We start from the raw sequence: 20,590 nt of genomic DNA, 5'->3' as shown, positions 1-20,590 counted from the left end.
ACACGGGACAAGGAGACTCTGGTGTCCTTCTCAACTGGTTTCAGCAGCACTTCCGAAGACCAAGTCAACGCTGATCAAGCAGAAGAAGTTGGCAGAGCCATACAGGCTAAGATGGATGGGAAAACTGTGGTGGATGCAATAGTAACCAAACACAAGGTCAAATCACTTGCAAGCCTCAGATCTGGACCCAAAGTCAATGGCAAGAAGCTGGTCATTGACTCACTGAAGCTATTCAACTGCCTCATTGTCATCAGTGAGCGTGAAGTCAAGACCAAAGAAGCTCTGTGCTTTGAGTTGACACCAAAACCGATGTCTCTGTTTGACAAAAATCAAAAGTTGCGAAAGCCAGACAAGGCTGCCCAAGCAAGGTCCCTGAAGGCATGTGTGGCACCTGTCGAACAACCCCCCTGCACAAGCCTTGTGGTTGATGGTGGGTGGCTCCTGCACAGTGTCAAGTGGGAGGCTAACCTTACTTGGAAGGATGTTGCCGAGAGCTACCTCTGGTTTGTGAAGTCCATGGGGAGCCATCGCCTCCGGATAACGGTGGTCTTTGACGGATATGGCAGCTCCACGAAGGACCATGACCACTTGAGACGAACAAAGAATGCATGCTGTGACATTCAGATTCGTCTGGATCTCAAAATCATCATTGAAAGAGAAAAGTTCCTCGATAACAAGAACAACAAAGCCCAGCTCGTTCTGCTCCTTGCTGAGACAATTAGTAGGAATGGAATCAGTGTACAGCAATGCTCCGATGATGTCGACACCTCCATCGTCCACGCAGCTCTTGATGAGGCAGAAGAGTCCCCTGTCGAGGTGAGGGCTGAGGACACAGACTTCCTGGTTATGCTGATTCATAATGTTGCATACCATCCGATCTTCCTCACGACAGCCAAAGAAACATCTTACGATGTCGGAAAGATGTCCAGGAGGCCCTCCCAGAGATATACCGGAGGTATCTCATCTTCTTGCACAGCTTCTCTGGCTGCGATACAGTGTCGGCAATTTTTGGGTTTAGCAAACCAACTTTGCTAAGCAAGCTCTGCAAGACTGATGAAGCAGAGAGGGCAATCGACGTGTTTATGGACATCCGAGCTGAGAAAGGTGATATCATTAAAGCAGGCTGTGATCTTTTCATGCTCATGTTCCATGGGAAATCCTCCAAAGACTTGAGATTCGACATCTTCAGCAAGTGAGCTGCTACTGGGAGCATAAAACCTGAGAAACTCCCCCCGACAACAGGAGCTGCAGCACAGCACTCTCTCTCTGAGCTTACCTCCAGACTAGAGACTGGCTGATGCTGCAAAGTCCATCGTTGGATGCCCGGGAATATGGATGGCAACTCACTGAGCAAGGATATGCACCAGTCCCTTCTAGACCCCCATTGCACCAGACTACCTCCTGACGTTTGCCAGCACCAACTGGGCGGGGGACTGCAGCTCACTCACTTGCTGCTGTAAAAAGTAAGGAGTCAAGTGTATTTCTGCTTGCGGCATCTGTCATGGTAACTCTTGCCTGAACATAAACCAGCTGGATGACAAGAGGAGTGAGGAAGATACTGGGGAGTTTGATGAATAAGGTTGTAAAAGCTGACGAAGCAACATTTCCATTGAGCACAGTTCTGTTAAAAATGTCAATAAAATACATTTTATATGATCAAGGAGTGTTTTTTTCTCAAAAATAATGGTTGGAATCAATTCAGCACCCCCCAAAAAACCTTAGTTAGACATCCCACAAGTCACTATTGGCAAAAGTTAATTTTTCCGATTTTTTCGCGCAGGCCCTCTGAGCACCCGAACTTTGATTGCCTCCCCAGAATTTTCCACAAGGATTTGGGTTTGCACTAATTGATAGGTGTTTTGACATATTCATCTAGAGTAGACACCTAGATGAATATGTTAGTGAAGAAATTTTTTTGGGAAGCAATTTTTTCACAGATGGTCAATACAATTTGCTAAAATTCCCTAACTATCTGTTCGATCGGGATTTTTACTTTCTGTGTTGGCAGAATCCGAAACCAGGAACATGGAAAGCAATGCTTCTCATTTCGTTATTTGTAGTTCCATTCCTCAAATTATATCAAATACAACATGGAAGTTGTAACAGCAATTCAATATCTTTTTTTTGACAGACTATCTTTTTAACAGGCTAATTGCACACTTTGCCAATCTTCAGTTGTATCTGGAATATATTGGTGGTAATAAAATTCCGTAAAATACTCCCGAAATTATGTATTTTATCCAATAATTTAACCCATGGAGCTTGCAATGTTCTTAAGGCAACGATACAAATCAGAAATCGAATAGGGGTACCACAGAATAAGATCGAGTTTATGGTGCTATCAGTGAAAGTGGTTGAAAACCACTGCTTTACTTCATCGTTGGTGGCAGAAAGGGCCACCACCATCCATGTGTGCCCTGGTGCCTCCACCACCATCAATCCGGCACTGATCAAACTTGTATTCTGTCTTTCCTTCTTACTTCCTTTATTTGTTCGTTCATTCTTTATCCCTTCCTTTTCTCATTGCAGTACCTCCAAACTGACCATGATTGAATGAATTGCTTCTTCCTTTAAAAGCTCTTAATAACACTTTAAAATGCTTCATTTTCTTTGTTTCTCCATTAGCAACACCCCACATGTTTTTCTTCTTCAAAGGCTTATTCACAACACCTGTCTCACTCCTAAACGCTTGGACCATCAACCATCCCCCCACCACCCCGTTACCTACAACAAAAATACATTTTACACCTCCCATGATGTCTGTCTTCGTATATCAGAATGGAAATCTTGAGAAGTCCAGTTTGTCTGTATATGGCCATAAATTGCCCTGGACGTCCATTAACGGTGTCAAACCCCTCCAGTCAGTACCCTCCCCTGTGTCCTCCCAATCTCACCCATTTTCAGTGCCCCCCTCTTTAGCAACCCTCCACTTCATTTACACCCTTTCTGCATCCTCCTCATTCTACCCTTTCCCATCTTCCTCCTCCCTCCCACCTCCTCCCATCTCCCACTTCACCCTACCCTCTTCCATCTTTCTCCTAGCCCCACCTACTCCTTCATATGCAGCACACGGCTGCGGGAATGCATCATTGGTTGAGGGTGCAGATGTGCCGCTGATGCAATGTCCCTTTTCCCAGTACACTAGTACTCATTTCGCCGACCTCAGAAGAATGACAGGCTGAGTCAACCCCACCTGGTGTTAATTCAGCGGAAAAACAGGGGCTCAAACTCATGACCCTAAGATCCCAAGCCAGCCGCCCGAACCGCTAAGCCCACACCAGGCTCCCATCTTTCTCCTTGCCCCACCTCTTCCCACCTTCCTCTTTGCCTGCCCCATTTAAGCTTCCGCCACACCACCTCTCTCAGCTTCCCGCGAACCCTACCCAGTCCCAGCTTCACCCCCACCCCTCCCCTTTTCACTCCCCCCCCATCCTGCAACATCCCAGCTCATCTGCTACCACCCACTCCCCCCACACCCCACCACCCCTCTTCCAGCTCCACCACCCCTTGCCACAATCTTGCACACTGTCAATAGTGCATCCTCCCCTATTCCTCATTGTGTGGACCTTAAACATCTCATTCCTCTCTGCAGACCTTGATCGAATCACGAGCTGTTTCAACACTTCAAAAATGTCTTTCAATCCTGACAAATCTCACATTCACTGTATCTCCCCAAAAGGACCATTTACTCTCTTAACCTTCCCATCCACATTCTTAATCGTCATATACTTTCTTAACAAACCTGTTGAAGAGGTTAAGTCACTCAAACTTTTGGGCCTCACTATCAGCCATTTTCCTCTGTTTTGACAAACCATACTTCTAAGTTGGCCTCCAAAGCCAGTTGCCGAATGAGCATCCTTCATCATGCAAAGTTCTTTCTTAGCACACCTGAACACATATATCTACCTACAAGGTCTTCATCCACTGCTTTATGGAGTACTGCTCCCTCCCTCCCCCCCTCTCTGGCCTAACTCCCCTGCCTCACACATTGCTCAGCTTGTCACCATGTAAACCAAGGCCTTCAAGATCAATGCAATCTCCCGTGATGAAGCTGTGTCTATGGCCCTATCACTTTCCCATCACAGATAACTCGTTTGTCTCCCTGCACTCTCCGGTGTCCTTTCTGGTGTGTGCAAGGTGCTCTTTCTGTGCTCCAACCCCACCCTAAAGGTGTTTGCAAGGTGCCTGCGGTATAACCCCCTTCTGATGAAACTCCCCAAATCCAGAATCATTGCTGACCTTCACTCATTCATGCCTCTATTTTCCCACATGTGGATCCAACTTCTGTACACTCTTCAACCTCATTCTGCCCTCCAAGTTTTCAAGGCAGCTCTTCACTACCTTCTCAGATCCATCTCAGATCCCCCATCCAAAACCATAATCTTTTCTATCCCTGTTAACCTGTTAACCCTCCCCAAACCCACCTCTTTTCAAATTTCCAGTTTTTCTTTCCTGAGAGTTTGATTCAAAATCCATCTTGTTCACCCCCTGTGTCCTCCCCTAGCCCTCATTCTTCCACACTCATGTTTCTCCAAGTCTCCCTCGATTGTATCCATGCTGTCGGTGTGTTTCTCCCTCTCTTTTTACTGTTCCTTTTAAGAAATTACGTCCTCAGCCGTTCTCTGTTCTAGTTCCTCCACAAGGCTCGACTTTGTATCGAAAAAAATGGGAAAAGCCCCTGCGGGCTCACCTGTTAGAAACAGGGAACCACTGTCCACTGGTAAGCCTGGATGACCCACAAAATATGGAAATGAGCCGATGGTTTGAACAAACTTGTGAAAGCACTATGCAGAGATGATTCCGACCAAGTTACATCGAAATTGGTCAGGTCAGGTATGGGAGCATGCACCAGAGCAGTGCGTCGCTGCGTCTACTTTCTACCGGTACTCAAAGGGCCTCCGTCTGGCCATCCCCCAGGCAGATGCCAGGCCCATCCCCGTTTCCTTGAGATGCTGACCAACTTGCTGCAACCACGAGGCACGTGGTCGGCCCATTGGCCTCCTCCACTCACGAGGCTCCCTCGCTGGGAGAATCTGGTGAGCAGGATCAGCGACAGGAAAAAGAGCGGCAGCCTCAAGAGGAAATGGAGTGGAAGGAGGAGGAGCAGGCTGCACCAAACCACTATTGGGCTCAGACTCAGTGGGCTCAGGCACTTGGCTCACAATCAGAACAGACACCAGGAAATCACCTTCAAAGGGCTGAATATAGTTTGGAGGATTGGGGTCACAATGCCTCAGGCGGAGCTAGTCAATATGTTTATGTACTGTATGTCCATTGGACAGTTCCACAACAAATAAAGAGTTGCCAATTCGATTTATAACATGACCAGTGAGCCATTTAGATCCACGGCCGGGATTCAGCACAAAAACAGGATCGAACACATTGATGGCACGTGGAACTGAGGTCCTGTCATGGTACCACTTCTGTTTAAACTGGTGGTCTGCAACCCTGGATGAATCATTCGGATGAATCAGGTCCAAGCGTGTCTTTAGCATTCGACCAAACATCATTTCTGCGGGTGTGCGTCCAGTGGTTGTGTGCGGACGTATTCTATATGTAAATAACAAACGTGACAACTTGGTTTGCAGAGAAGAACCGTCATTTGCCTTTTTGAGACCATTCTTGATCACCAGGACAGCTCTTTCGGCCTGACCATTCGAAGCAGGTTTGAAGGGAGCACTGCGATCGTGCTTGACACCATTTTGTTTCAAGAAATCCTGAAACAGCGCATTTGAAACATGAGCCATTATCACCAACTACACAATCTGGCAAACCATGAGTGGCAAACATGGCACGTAAACTTTCAACCGTGATTTCGCTCGTACAGGATGATGAAGCTAAACATTCAATCCACTTTGAATGAGCATCGATAACAACCAAAAACATCGTCCCTAAGAATGGACCAGCGTAATTGATGTGAATTCGAGACCATGGTTTGGAAGGCCAGGACCACATGTGAAGCAGTGCTTCAGGTGAGTTCAGGGCATTGGCCTGACACACGGAGCAATGGCGAACGTAGCTCTCTCGGTTTTCATCTATACCTGGCCACCACACATGGATCCTGGCAATTGACTTCATGGTTACAATCCCTGGATGTAATTCATGTAGCTCATCACACACCTTGTTTCGACCTTTGGGCGGTACAATGACCCTGCTGCCGCACAGCAGGCAACCAGAATGTAGACAACTATTTTTTACGAGCAAGGTATGGCCTCAATTTGTCATGGAATTCATAGGGTACAGTTTACCATATGCCACTGATAACACATTGTTTGACTATAGAAAGGGTCAGATCCACATTTGTCCATTGTTCAATTTGTTTGGAAGTGATTGGAGCATTATGACAGTCAAACACACTCATTGCCATAAAAATTTCTCTCGGTACAGGTACATTACCCATGTTAACTGGTAGTGGTAATCGACTCAAAGCATCAGCATAGAAATTCTCACTGCCAGGATGATACCTTATAAAATAGTCATAGGCTGCTAACTTCTCAGCCCAACGCTGAATGCGTGCAGAGGCCTGTGGGTTAATTCCCCTACTCTTATTGAACAGGGACTGCAATGGTTTGTGGTCGGTTACAAGTTCAAATTGTCGACAAAAATACTGATGCATCTTTGTTACACCAAGAATACATGCGAGAGCTTCTTTTTCAACCATGGAGAAGTTACGCTCGGCTGCTGACAAAGTGCGTGATGCATAGGCTACAGGCCGTATTAGACCATAATTACGTTGCTGCAACACACAACCAATGCCATAAGACGAGGCATCACAGTTGAGAACCAATGGTTTAGCAGTATCGTAGTACACCAAAACTTTAGATGAACACAGCAACCGTTTTGCCTCAGCAAATGCCTTACTACACTGCGTACACCATCGCCATTCAACACCTTTATGAAGGAGTTTGTGAAGAGGCTCAAGGACGGTGCTCAGATTCGGAAGAAAGTTACAGTAATAGTTCAACATACCCAGGAAAGCTTTGAGCTTGGTCGTGTTCGCAGGAGTCGGAGTATCCTTGATAGCTTCCGTCTTGGATGTGCTGGGCCTGATGCCATCAGTACTGACAATATGACCGAGAAATTCCACTTCGGGGAACATAAATCGACATTTGTCACATTTCACCTTAACATTGGCTTCAACAAGACGTTTGAGAACCGCCTCAAGGTTACACAAATGTTCAGCATCATTGCAGCCACTGATCAAAACATCATCTTGAAACACTACAACATTTGGAATTACTTTCAGCAGATTCTCCATATATTGCGTTGAAATATAGCAGCGGCTGATTTTATTCCGAAAGGACAGTAGTTATAAACAAACAACCCCTTGTGAGTGTTACATGTATACTTCTTTGAGTCCTCATCAAGCAACATCTGAGTATAAGCAGATTCCAAATCCAGGCGGCTAAACTTCTTTCAACCAGAAAGCATAGCGAAAAAATCATCTGCCTTTGGCAGAGGATAATGGTCATGTTTGGAATACCTGTTGATTGTTGTTTTGTAATCACCACAAATCCAAACACTACCATCTGACTTTAATACAGGAACAATTGGACATGCACAATCACTGAACGCAACTGTACTGATAACACCTTCCATCTGCAGGCGGTCGAGCTCTGCCTCGATCTTTGGATGCATCATGTGAGGTACGGACCTCGCTTTACAAAATATTGGCTTTAACACCTTTAAAGGTGCCGACACCACCTCCAAACAATGAGGGGTATTTGTCACGAATGGCATTGTGATTAACATCACAAGCCATCATTTTGATCACAGGCCCATCGAGTTTGATGAATTCAAGCCAATTACACCCAAACAATGTCGGCCCATTTCCCTGAATGATCCACAAGGGTAGTTTGCATGACACATCATTGTAGGTGACCTTCACCTCCGCAATACCAATCACAGGTATCAGTTCATTGGTGTAAGTTCGCAACTTGGCATTCACCAGTCTGAGTACTGGCATCGCTGTCTCCTGGCTAAACAGCCTATTGAAAGTTTCAGAACTCATGATTGACTGGCTGGCCTCGGTGTCCAGCTCCATCTCCTGGGCAATGTCATTCACCCTGACATCCACCACAATGGGTTTGCTTTTATCTGACATACTGAGAAAATCATGCTCCTTTGAAGCAGGACGTATTGCTTCACCACCGGTCACTGGTGTGCCCAAACCGATCATGTGGTGATTCGTACCATTTTGCGATGTCTGATGACACATCTTGCATAGATGGCCAAGTTTCTCACAATTATGACAGGAGCAGTGTTTGAAACGACACAGGTGGGGTAGGTGCCTGCCCCCACAATGCCAACACAGTTTACCTGTTGGAGAACCCGGTGATCCACTACTCTGCTTTGGCACAGACGAGCTCGCATTATGAAACGAGGTGATGTGTTGAGCAGATCTGTGAAATTGAGGATAGCTGGGCTTCATAGCTGATGATGATGAGCTCAGTTTGTTCACATCATTGCATGAACTCAGCTGGGAGTCTCACTCTCTGCCGCTGATAACACACAGCCTATCATCCGTAGTAATGCAGGCAGTTGCGATTGACACAGCTTTAGTCAAATCGAGATCGAGAACAACCAACAATTTCTGGAGGATCGTTTCCTTATTGATGCCAATAACAAAAACATCTCTCAACATCTCATCCAACGTGGCACCGAATTCACAATGTTCAGCCAATCTGCGAAGGTCAGCAACAAACTGACATTGACTGACCTTCCTTCCTCCCATGAGTGTAGAACTTGTACCGGGACACGATTTCTCCGGGTTTCGGCTTGAAGTGTCTGGCCACAATCTCGATCAGTTCATCAAAGGTTTTGTCCTTCGGTTTATCGGGAGTAACCAGATCATTCATCAGGGCATATGTTGTTTTGCCACACATTGTGAGCAGAACGGCCCGGCGCTGATCAGCATCTTCTGCCGCCGCCATCTTGTTAGCGATGAAGTATTGTCCCAATCGATCAGCAAAGTCTTCCCAGTCCTCATCCGGCTGGTACTCCACCAGAATCCCTACAGATGCCATAGTGAGCAATGCTGACTTGGCAAAGCACTAAACTCGTTGCCAATTTTGGCGTATTGCGGATCGTTGCCAAGGATTGCGGGGTGAAAGTCCAGACACCACATAAGTCGAAGCTCCACGTTTATTACCCAGGGAGGTGCACACTGCGCATGCGTGTGGCGGTAGCTTCACAGAACATGACACAAACACAAACACTGGTCCATGAATTAAAGATATAGTAAGGATAAGGATGTACATTTTGAAAGAAGAGTTTTCATTTACTTTGGTACCAATTATTCTAAAAATTGGCAATTATTTTTTGGGATGTCTGAAATGTAGAGAATCAAAAACTGCTTGGCTGATCTCCATCAAATTTTGCACATATGATCAGGGTAGCCAGGGTCAGATCATGTGTGCAAAATAATCCTCCCCCTTACCCCCATGCTCCATGAGGGTCGGGAGATGACTGAAGATTTTTATCTCTACATGTGGAACAGTACAAGTGGTTTAACCAATGATGCCTGCAGAAGAAGGCAGTTTTGACATCATATAATCACTCCCTTCATCAGGTATTATGAGTAAAAAGAAATTCAGTAATATTCATACAAATTCAGGTGAAAAGTAAAATTATTCTGAGCACTGATTGCAACAATGTTTCGGCCATATTTGTTGACTCAGTAATGTCCTAAACGAATTTTAAAAATTTAAATTATTTATTCGTATTTCTTCATTACAATAATATTTCTGTGCACTTGTACAGTTAAAGCAATCTTGCTCATATAAATGAAGCATTAAATTATCAAGAAATCAACAACAACAACAATGAGTGTTTATAGAATCTTGTGGGGGAACCTAAAGATAGGCAAATGCTGGTTATAAGACAAGCTTCCTTGGAGGTGCTTCATAAAGATTGAAAAGTTGACATGTCTTTAGTGTTGTGTTTTTCTTATTGTAAGAATATGCACTGGCAAGATTATCCACTCCCATCCCATCCACTACACCCACATAATGGATAAATTAATATGGAAAATCTTCAGTAAACTGAATGAAACGACAAAGAACATCTTGACCTTTACGTTATTCGAATATTCACTACTGTTGTTACTATCACTATTCTGAACCTGCATTACATTTATTGGCTGCAAAATGTTTCCAACAGGTGAAGCCCTCAAAACAACTCCTACAAGCAGCAAACCAAGTTCATCTGAGAGTAAGCAACCACTGTTTTTATTACTTCATTTCACTTGTGTCTTCAGCCTCGTATAATATCTTGCACATCATATATCACAGGCAGGACAAGGTTATTTGGAGATATCAGTGTACTTCTACATGAAATAGAAGGATATAATAATCAGACAATCGTAAAACAGACTGATCTGAACCAAGGATTTCATCACAAGCTATTTGCTTTAGATGGAAATGATACACACATCAATGTTCAAAAAATGATTCCAATGTCATGAATCTCTTTGAAAAAGACAAGTACAGTTGTGGAATACCTCTGTTTTAGATTTATACGTGACTTGTGCACCAGAACATTGCAATGGTTTTCCTTCTTCCTCAAAATCACTTTATATGGAGTGAGACCAACTCGAACCGAGTTGCTCTGTCACATAAGGAATCACACAAGGACCATAAACACAGGAGGTCGTCATTAGGCCCATCAATCATGCACTCTCTCACCAATATCTATGTACCCTTTTATCCCCACTGCTTCGAGGTACCTATTCAATTCTAGTTTTAATCCATCCACTGCCTCTGCTGACACCACCTTTTCAGGCATTAATCACTCTCCAAATGAAACACCCCTGCCTCAACATCATCTTAATTCTCCTCTTCTTTACTCTCAAATGGTGGCTCATGGTTTGATCACTGTCAGTACTAGACTTTTGAAATGGCATAATCCACCGCATAATTCTCAGCGCACATGTGCTGAAACCCCTAGAAACATCGCTGTTCAATGCACCCGAATGTGTATGGTTTATGAGATGAGGACTGTTACTTAAAATGGATCACAAAGCTTCTAAAACAAGCCAAAAATACTTGGAAAATACCTGATAGAAAAAGGTATGCCTCTGCATAACTACAGAGTAAGAGAACTTTCTCAGCTCAATGAAAGGACACCTACTTGTACTGTAAACTCCTGATGATGTGGGCCAGTGCAAGACCAAAGTGGATGGGCATGTGCTACACAAACTGTCGATGGATCGCACACCATTGAGTGGTCGATGAACCCTGCGGGAATACCTCCTGTGAGCATGGCAGGCTTGGTGATTTAATTAATGGATGAATGCAATTGGAAAGAAGATGCTGTGCATCATTACCCAGTAATGGTAACCAACTCTCCAAGAAAGACATCCTCACATGAAAATACTTGAAGAACAATTAAACATACCACGTAGATATGATTTTCGTGATTCTTTTTTCGTGATTTCGAAAATAGATTTTCGATTTCGAAAATTTTTTTCACGTGATTTTTCGTGATTTCGAAAATAGATTTTCGTGAGGGAGACACTGTATCTGGTTTTGGTGCCTTTGACCACCGATATGGATGACATCTGGTGCTTGTAAATGCACAGAGTAAGCTCAAAGGCAACTTTTGAAATTATGATATTTAATATTAATCATGTTGGGGGATAGAGCGGAGGGAGGAATGGGAGCTGTGGGAGGTTGAGTGCTGTTAAAAATATTTACAGTATATATATATATATATATATATATATATATATATATATATATATATATGTTCTGGGTAGACAAGAGAAATTACACTGGATTTTTGCATCTATTGCTAAAAAGAGAGTGGTGAGTGTGAGTGTGTGCGTGTGCGTGTGCGTGTGCGTGTGCGTGTGCGTGTGCGTGTGCGTGTGTGTGCGTGTGCGTGTGCGTGTGCGTGTGCGTGTGCGTGTGCGTGTGCGTGTGTGTGTGTGTGTGTGACCATTTGCTTGAATGAATAGGAAATAGTCGGTCATGACTCTTCCCATCCATGGATATTTCTTGTAAGGTATATCCTATATTTTATTGAGTCTGATTTACATCTAGGAACACAACAATTCTGGTTAATCATTTCAAAATTGCTACTCTTTTGTTTAAATGCTGAAAATGATGTTAAATAGACAATTTGAATGAGAGATTTTGTGGCACCAACAGGAGGTTAAAAGTACCCAGGGCAGGAGAATCTAGTCCCTGAAAACACACACACACAGTGCATGGGCGAAAGGTCTCGTTAGCATTCATACGCCATTTCAAAAGTCCCATATTCTGCAGGAAAACTGCTGCACTTATTCCTTCTATTCCCTTCATTATATTTCCACTCTCAAACATCTCTATCAGATCCACTCATAATCGCCTCTCTTATAATGTATAAAGCCCCATCTCCTACAGCTGCTCCTCATAGCTCAGGTTAGGCAGCTGCAAAATTAATGTAGTCGTTATATACTGTACCCTCCCTATGGCAGTTATGTCCTTCCTCAAATGTGATCAAAACTGAACACAATATTTCAGATGATGCTTCAAAAAATTATTGCACAGAGCTACCACACCTCTTTTGATTTATAATTTATCGAACACGGGGCAACAATTGGTGCAACAGGACAGGAATAGAGGGAGAGAGAGAAGGGAAGGAAAACACTGAAACCAGCAAGTAAGAGGGCTGGGCTAGGAAGAGTTAATGTGGATAATAAAGATTGTCAGTAAAGTTGGGCAATGACATGTGGGGGCAGTGCTCTGCCTGCTTGAAGCCATGGTGCAAAATTAGAAAAGAACAGCTTCTGGAAGGTTGTAGCTCAACATATAGGAGAAGTGAGGAACAAAGGAGTTGAGAAGAGGAAAGAACACTGAAACACCTCTTCTCTTCTCTTCTCTTTTCTTTCTCCTGTGCTTTTGTGCCAATTCTTGCCCCCCCCCCCCAGACACTGTCCATTTATCTTCCTTTTCCATCAGCTTTGCTCCTGTAGAAAAAAATGAACCTTGACTTCCCTCAAAAATAATGTTATTGAACAGTGCACCAAACGTCACTTGTGACACACAAAATGGAGGTATGTATGCTCCAGCTGTAGTCGTACTTCTTAAGGAGATTCATTACATTGGGATAATTTTCTCAGGAGGGCCAGAAAACAATACATGTCCATCCTCAAGATTGGAATTTCACATTTGCCTCCCTCCTCCAAAAGCTTGTGGCACCTTGTTAAATCTGTCTCTGGAGTATGTTCCCACTCCAAAGGAATTGAGAAAGTAGTTGAGATTTGGTAATATTAACCAGAAGGGGGTTTCTGGATGATTGCATGCATCGGGAAGTTTTTTGGAGATGGCCATATGATTGAGAGAGCAGGGATAGATGGACCAGAGAAGAGGTCGTTAAAAAAACAACAACGTAGACCACTGACATGCCTGTGTGATAGCAACAGACATTGTGTTTCAACCTCATAGTTGGACAATACAATCATGTTGAGAGCATTAGATTCCATGGAATCCAGGAGAGACCGATGTGACACTGATACATTATCAAGAGCACCGGCATGTAAGGGAGAGGTGTACTCACTCCACTGAGCTATGGGCAAAGACCTAGACTGTGAGTAGCTCTGATTTTCCAAGGAAAGACATGAATCAACAGAGATGCCCAATTTGCTGCTGTCTTAGGAGGCCATCTTTGCCATGTCATTGGCACAGGGAAGCCATGGCTGATGGTGAGGACTAAACCTTCAAGAGACTGAACCTCTTTTGCATGGCTAAACATGGAAATAGACAGTTGGGTTTGTTCCACAATCCTTCCAGAGCAACAGGGTGAGACAGTGAGATTTCCAAGAGAGAAGGACATGTTCTATTTTCAGACAAACATCCACTCAATTCCACATCAGTAGAGAGTGATGCAGTAGCAGTGTGAGAGGGTACTATATGACATAAAAGGAAGGTATCTGAAAAAGGGAAAAAGAGGTATTTCCATAGAATCAGAGAGGTTATCAAGATAAATTAGGAACAACACTAGTCCCAACACACTGACTTGAGAAACTCCAGCCTTTTCAGAATGGGGGGGGGGATGTGGTAAATATTTAGAACAGCTTAGATCATCACAACCAAATTTAGCATACATGATGGAGTGAAATGGGCAATGAAATAGGAGGTGGGTCATAATTTTATGCAGGGATGGAATGTCGTGGGGGAGGGGGGAGGGATTATGGGGATGTCTATATCAGGTCAAAGGATTATGGGGATGTCTATATCAGGTCAAAAAAACTCACGTCAGCACTGTGGGAAGCAATGCTATCAAATCTGGCTTGTATAATTTGGGATTTATAGTGAAAAATCAAAGTTATTAGGTTTTATAGATTTTTACATTTTATTGGATTTGAAATAGGGGGGCACGAGAGATCACTAAGAGCTTGAGTGATCACTACCAAACTTTGTAGGGATAGTGTAGGCCCCACTGGGGGCGATTGGTTGATGATTATTCTTATTAAGTTATTAGCTTTAACGTCGTTTGAGATTTAAGGAAAGGTTGGCGTAGGGGGTATGGTAATCCAGTTAACCATTTTAATTGATCATGACCGAACTTTGCTAGGATTGTAGGCCTCATGGAGAATAGAATAGGGGGTGGGATTAGTTGGTGGAGGTTTTGGGAAGGGGGTCAAGATTAATTTTGTCTGTTGTCTTGCAAACAGTGGAAGGGTAGCTCATTGTCTACCCTAGCATTTGACACTTGTCCTGCTTTAGCTTAGCATTGAGTTCACATTCTAGGCAACCATTGTAGGTAGGACACATTTGTAGTTCCCCTCAAGCTTGCATGACAATGAATTCAAAACCTCATTGCAAAGTTTCCTTTCAGTCAAAAACCACCTCACATCACTCAATAAATCATCAGTAAGTCCTGAGTCATGAGCATGATCAGAATTTGGTGCAGATATTTCCAGATCACAATTAAGATGCACAGTCCTGCTCAATATTGCTGAAGGGCCTGATCTGCTGGCCTTCACTGTATAACACGAGAGAGCTTGAATCATTGTTCATCTGCTCTTTTGACGTAGCTTCCACACCTCGGGTCTTCAACTATCTGCTGGTTATTCTTCACCAAATTTAAATGAAGCATTGATGTTAGCAAATCTAAAATGACTGCTTGCATCTACTCATTCATTTTCATCTGTCATTGAAACAGGTTTCCAAATCTAACTCATCCTGCTCTCCTCTGGAAGTTGTCATGGTGAAAATGTCTGCATTGAGATACCTTCTCATAGCTACACAGCATTTGCATTGCATTATGCATTGGTTTCATTGTGTAAAATATTGTTTCACAACCATTATCAATATGCAAGCTCCATCCATCCGAACCACACTCTATGCAGAGGGTTGGTACTGCCTAAGCACTCTCCTTGGCTATTGGGCACAATCCTGGATGGGTCGCCACTCTGACACAGGATACCAGCATGCTGGCACTCATTTTGCCGACCTCGGAATGATGACAGGCCAAATTAACCCCATCTGGTATCAATTCAACAGCTGAGCAGGATTTGAACTCAGGACCAAAGGATCCCAAACCCACCACCCTAAAGGCCCAGTCACACCTTGACGATTTAGCCAGCTTATGCTGATTTTTGTAAAATTTGTGTAAAACGCTGGTACACGTCGAATACGTTATGGGTACGTTTTGTATATGTTAAGACCATGCTGAAAAACACTGCCATAAGTGGTAGTACGCTGGCTTTAAACGTTGAACTTTTGGGTTTTCCTCGAATTTTTTCATGCTTGAAATTTTCCGACGTATGCCAGCGTATGACTCACACATTCCGCTACGCTGGCCATAAGTTGTAGGCACGTTATGCGATCGTTGACACACGTTAAACCACGTTACTCATAAGTCGAAACACGTTGAGGTAATGTTTAGCATACCCGAAACTTATTTCTAACCTATGAGTAACGTTTTGTAAGCATGCTACACGAACGTTGTTCACACTTTGCAACACGTTACTTGAAAGTACGACTACTACTACTACCAACAACGACATCAGTAAATTCTCTCGAACTACTACTACTACTGCTACTAATAACATCGACATCACTAAATTATCTCGAACTACTACTGCTACTACTATTGCTAATACTACTACTACCAACATCGACATCACTAAATTCTCTCGAACCACTACTACTAATAACATCGACATCACCAAATTCTCTCGAACTACTACTACTACTATTACTACTAATATCGACATCACTAAATTCTCTCGAATTACTACTGCTACTCCTAATACTAATACTAATACTACTAACATTGACAACACTAAATTCTCTCGAACTACTACTACTACTACCAACATCGACATCACTAAATTCTCTCGAACTACTACTGCTACTAATACTACTACTACTAACATCGACAACACTAAATTCTCTCGAACTACTACTACTGCTACCAACATCGACATCACTAAATTCTCTCGAACTACTACTACTACTAATAACATCGACATCACCAAATTCTCTCGAACCACTACTACTAATAACATCGACATCACCAAATTCTCTCGAACTACTACTACTACTATTACTACTAATATCGACATCACTAAATTCTCTCGAACTACTACTGCTACTACTAATACTAATACTACTACTACTACTAACATTGACAACACAATTCTCTCGAACTACTACTACTACCAACATCGACATCACCAAATTCTCTCGAACTACTACTACTACTATTACTACTAATATCGACATCACTAAATTCTCTCGAACTACTACTGCTACTACTAATACTAATACTACTACTACTACTAACATTGACAACACAATTCTCTCGAACTACTACTACGAACAACATCGACATCACTAAATTCTCTCGAACTACTACTACTACTACTACTACTACTGCTCCTGCTACTGCCACTGCTACTGAAATTGACATCTACTCAACATGGAGTCTGGAACACTGACGGGTTCCTCTTGTGAAGCCCATTTGTATATACCAATTCCCCTAAACGCTGCCAATACGCCATTATACGGTAGCTGTAAGTTAGAAACACGTTCAGTAAGTTCTGTGGTCATCCGGAAGACGTCAATCAAATTCGTCTACATCCGCCAATGTGCGTTTGAGATACGTTACACATAGGTTCAAAGCACGCTACTCATAGGTTCAAAGCACGCTACTAATGGGTTCAAAGCACGTTACTCGTAGGTTAAAAATTAAGTTTCGGGTAGGCTAAACATTACCTCGACGTGTTTCGACTTATGAGTAACTTACAAGTAACGTGTGGCCGACGTGTGTAAACGATTGCGGAGCATTCCGAGAACTTATGCCAGCGTATGCGGAACTTGTGAGCCATACGTCGAGTATGTCGTAAAATTTTCAGCATGCTTGAAATTTCACGACGTACTAGACGTACCACGTAATATGCCAGCGTACTTCATTGTTTTTCAGCTTGCTCCTAACGTATACACAACTTACCCATACCGTATTCGACGTGTCCCAGCGTTTCAGACACATTTTTCATAGGTCGGCATAAGCTGGCTAAATCGTCAAGGTGTGACTGCGATGTTGACACTTCCAATTTTCAGGCGGTTATGATTTAAATCAGCGAGCGGCAGGTTTTTAACAGAGAACGCCACGAGTTTGTCGGCGATACGTGCAGCGCGCTATGAGTAAGTTAAACTATCGTTGGGCATAGGTTGTGAACGCCTACAACAGGCTAAGCATTCGTTGGTATAAGTTATCTTTAACACAACGAAACGTTCTGTGCCCGTTACTAATACGTTATGGATACGACCAACACGTTATGAATACGACCAAAGCTTTAAAAAAAACCTCAAAACTTCAGCATACGCCAACGTTTTATGTGCATTTTTATACGTTGCCATTCCTGGCTAAAACGTCAAGGTGTGACTGGGCCTTAACCATAAAGCCAACACCAGGCAGATGTAAACTCAATCATGAGCATTACTCAAAGCATTGAATAATTTAATCCCTTCAATGAAACAAAGACTGACAATAATCCATTACAATATTCCCTGCAAAAGACAAAGTGCATTTGAACTGCAGTGGGATTCAAACCATTCTTACAGAAATGCTGGACTGGCAGATCAATGTCAATATTAACAATAACATGTGATGGAGATTTGTATTATCGATAAGAAAATTATTGATTGAGGAAAAGATGTAACTTGCTTTGTTTCTCTCCATTTCTTCTTCAGGTCACCCCAAGTGCTTATTAGTTCTTTTTATCTCATTCATGATAATGCTGCTGGGTTATGGAGCTGGACTGGGAGTAATCATCTGGATGCTGGTAAAGCTGCGGAGAGGTGAAAGAACACAGAAAGAGGAGGATGAAAATGGAAGATTCAGCATGGAATAAAATGGTGAAAAGATAATTTACAATAAATAAAATGGTGAAAAGATCATTTACAATAAAATAAAATGGGGAAAAGAACATTTACAATAAAATAAAATGGGGAAAAGATGATTTGTTTTATCACATTGATTACTGATCATTCCACCACCCATTCACAACACCCTTCCATCTCCTCACTGATCATTGCATTATTTTAATCTACATCTACAATCCATCAAAATCAATTCAGCTGTTATAGCCGTGGATCCGTTTGGTTGCACGGGTTGTGTCAAAACGACGGCAAAAGCCAACCAAGACCATGGTCCCGAGTAAGTTCCTTGGCCTGTTTGCCATGTTGCAATACTTGTGGGACCGTGGAATTAGCTGAGTGAGATACCGATAGACACCCATGACAGATCTAATTCAGCAGAGCAAACACGAACGTGGTCTCACATGGTTCCAACCACACTCCAACTTCACTGCAACCACCCTAAGTCACCAAACGAAGCACCCAGAACAAAGAGAATTCACTCTGAGACCAAGTGTATTTAATGAAAGAAAATGGCACGAGGGAAGGACACAAGAATGAAGCAATCAGAATGAAACAATCTCAAAACAATAAAAAATGAATTCAAAATAAAACTCCTTAACTTTACCGAATATGAGCCCTCGATAAAAACCAAGCAATCGGTAGATTCCTTAATGCTTGGGCCAAATAAATCACACAAGATACAGTATATACATCTTAGTTGAAGTGACAATGCAGAGGGGGTATTGGCAGACCTCTGGTGGTGAGAGGGTAGTACTGCAGGTGGACAAATCCTGACTGTAATTCACCGGCCGGTATTTGTTTGTCACACTACTCATCCTACAGTTTGAGGCTGATTATATCCAGACTTGCTACATAGGATCAGCATGACCCCAATTAGTGTGGAGGGGTGTTTTTATCTTTGTCGGTCATCGTAGGGGAGGGGGGAGGAGAGGGGACGCAAATTCTTTATGTAAATGTATATCGTGCAGCGCCACTCCAGGTGGGAGAGAGTATTACAAATCCCCACCCTTTACCGTATGGTACATTATTCCTGTCCCCAAGTTGTCCCCACGTAGAAGGTATATTTCTTCTTTGTGCACATAACTCCGCTTTTTTGTTTTGCCTGTACACATTTTTCAGTTGCCTACACACCACCCAAATGAAGGTATGTGTCAAAAGAACTTGTTGCCTGCTTGGAACAAGATCTCCCATTGGGCAGGTACTCTGTTGGCGATTCCAATTCTGAAAACAAATTCTCTCACTTTCCGAGGTAGCGGGTATTACTTGATAACAAATTACAAGAAACATCTACATCATAAAGTGAAATCACTGTAAGCATTATGCACCAAAGAAGGTTCAAAGATTTTTCACTCAAACAGGATATGTTTATTTCAAGAGAACCAACATAACAGTGATATTTTAAAAACACAACTCTAATATTCAAATAAACACAAAATAAACACACTGGAAGTGACTAATTTGACCCTTGCGCACACTTGTTCTCAATGTGCTCTCATCATCGCCTGCAAACTGCACAACAACCCTTTGTGACGCATCTCGTTTCAACAGACTTGGGTTTGCATTGCTCAAACAACACCGTGATCTGTAGAAACATGTACAGTATGGGAATCGTTATCTCAGTGATCTCAACTTTCATTACACAGTGATTGAGCTCAAAGCTCTGGCTATAGTTTGGGGAATGTAGAAATGCGACCACTACTATGGAGGCTACCTACATTTCAGCTCGTCATCCACCACAAAACGCTTGAACCCATACTGAACATGTACACTTTGGACGCTATTAATAACCCATGACTACAACATCTTGTGGAGAAAAGGCATATATGTTTTCAGTGATTTGGAGAAAGGTATGCGAGCATGAGATCCCAAGTGCTCTCTCATGCCACCCAGTGGATAGCCCACTGCCAGATGATGAGGAGGGGGGATATACGTTCAACATCAAGTACACCCAGTCATCTTGGTGGCAGCAGTGAATGTCATTGACAGGGGTCAAGATCATTTCTGCAATTCAGTACTTGATAAACCCCATGCTGAAGTACGACATGATGAGGACTACTGTCTCCAAGTTGGTGCGGTTCATACTGGCTTTTCAGCAAGTCATAATGAGTGGGACCATCACCTCGAGTCCTACTTTGGGATACGTGATCAGCGATCAGTTGACGACAAAATACTCTATGGTCAGTGTATTGCCATACCTCATGCAGCATGTATGG

The 20,590-nt window shown here is 43.0% G+C and overlaps 1 protein-coding gene across 1 annotated transcript in view; it reads left to right on the top strand.

The window, feature by feature from the left end:
• Positions 1-18,454, top strand: part of LOC147025217 (uncharacterized) — a 34,640-nt gene extending 16,186 nt beyond the window's left edge. Inside the window, exons 3-4 of the mRNA XM_085885959.1 lie at positions 10,162-10,212; positions 18,189-18,454. Coding sequence (XP_085742085.1) covers positions 10,162-10,212; positions 18,189-18,349 — 212 coding nt within the window. The 3' untranslated portion in view covers positions 18,350-18,454. The remainder of the gene's footprint in view (positions 1-10,161; positions 10,213-18,188) is intronic.
• Positions 18,455-20,590: the final 2,136 nt, after the last annotated feature.

This window comes from Eptatretus burgeri, chromosome 6 (genome assembly GCF_056783735.1).
Source record: "Eptatretus burgeri isolate ZD-2024b chromosome 6, Ebu_testis_v1, whole genome shotgun sequence".
Taxonomy (NCBI): Eukaryota; Metazoa; Chordata; class Myxini; order Myxiniformes; family Myxinidae; genus Eptatretus; species Eptatretus burgeri.
The sequence above is the reverse complement of the archived record's forward strand: the minus strand, read 5'-3'. Positions and strand labels throughout refer to the sequence as shown.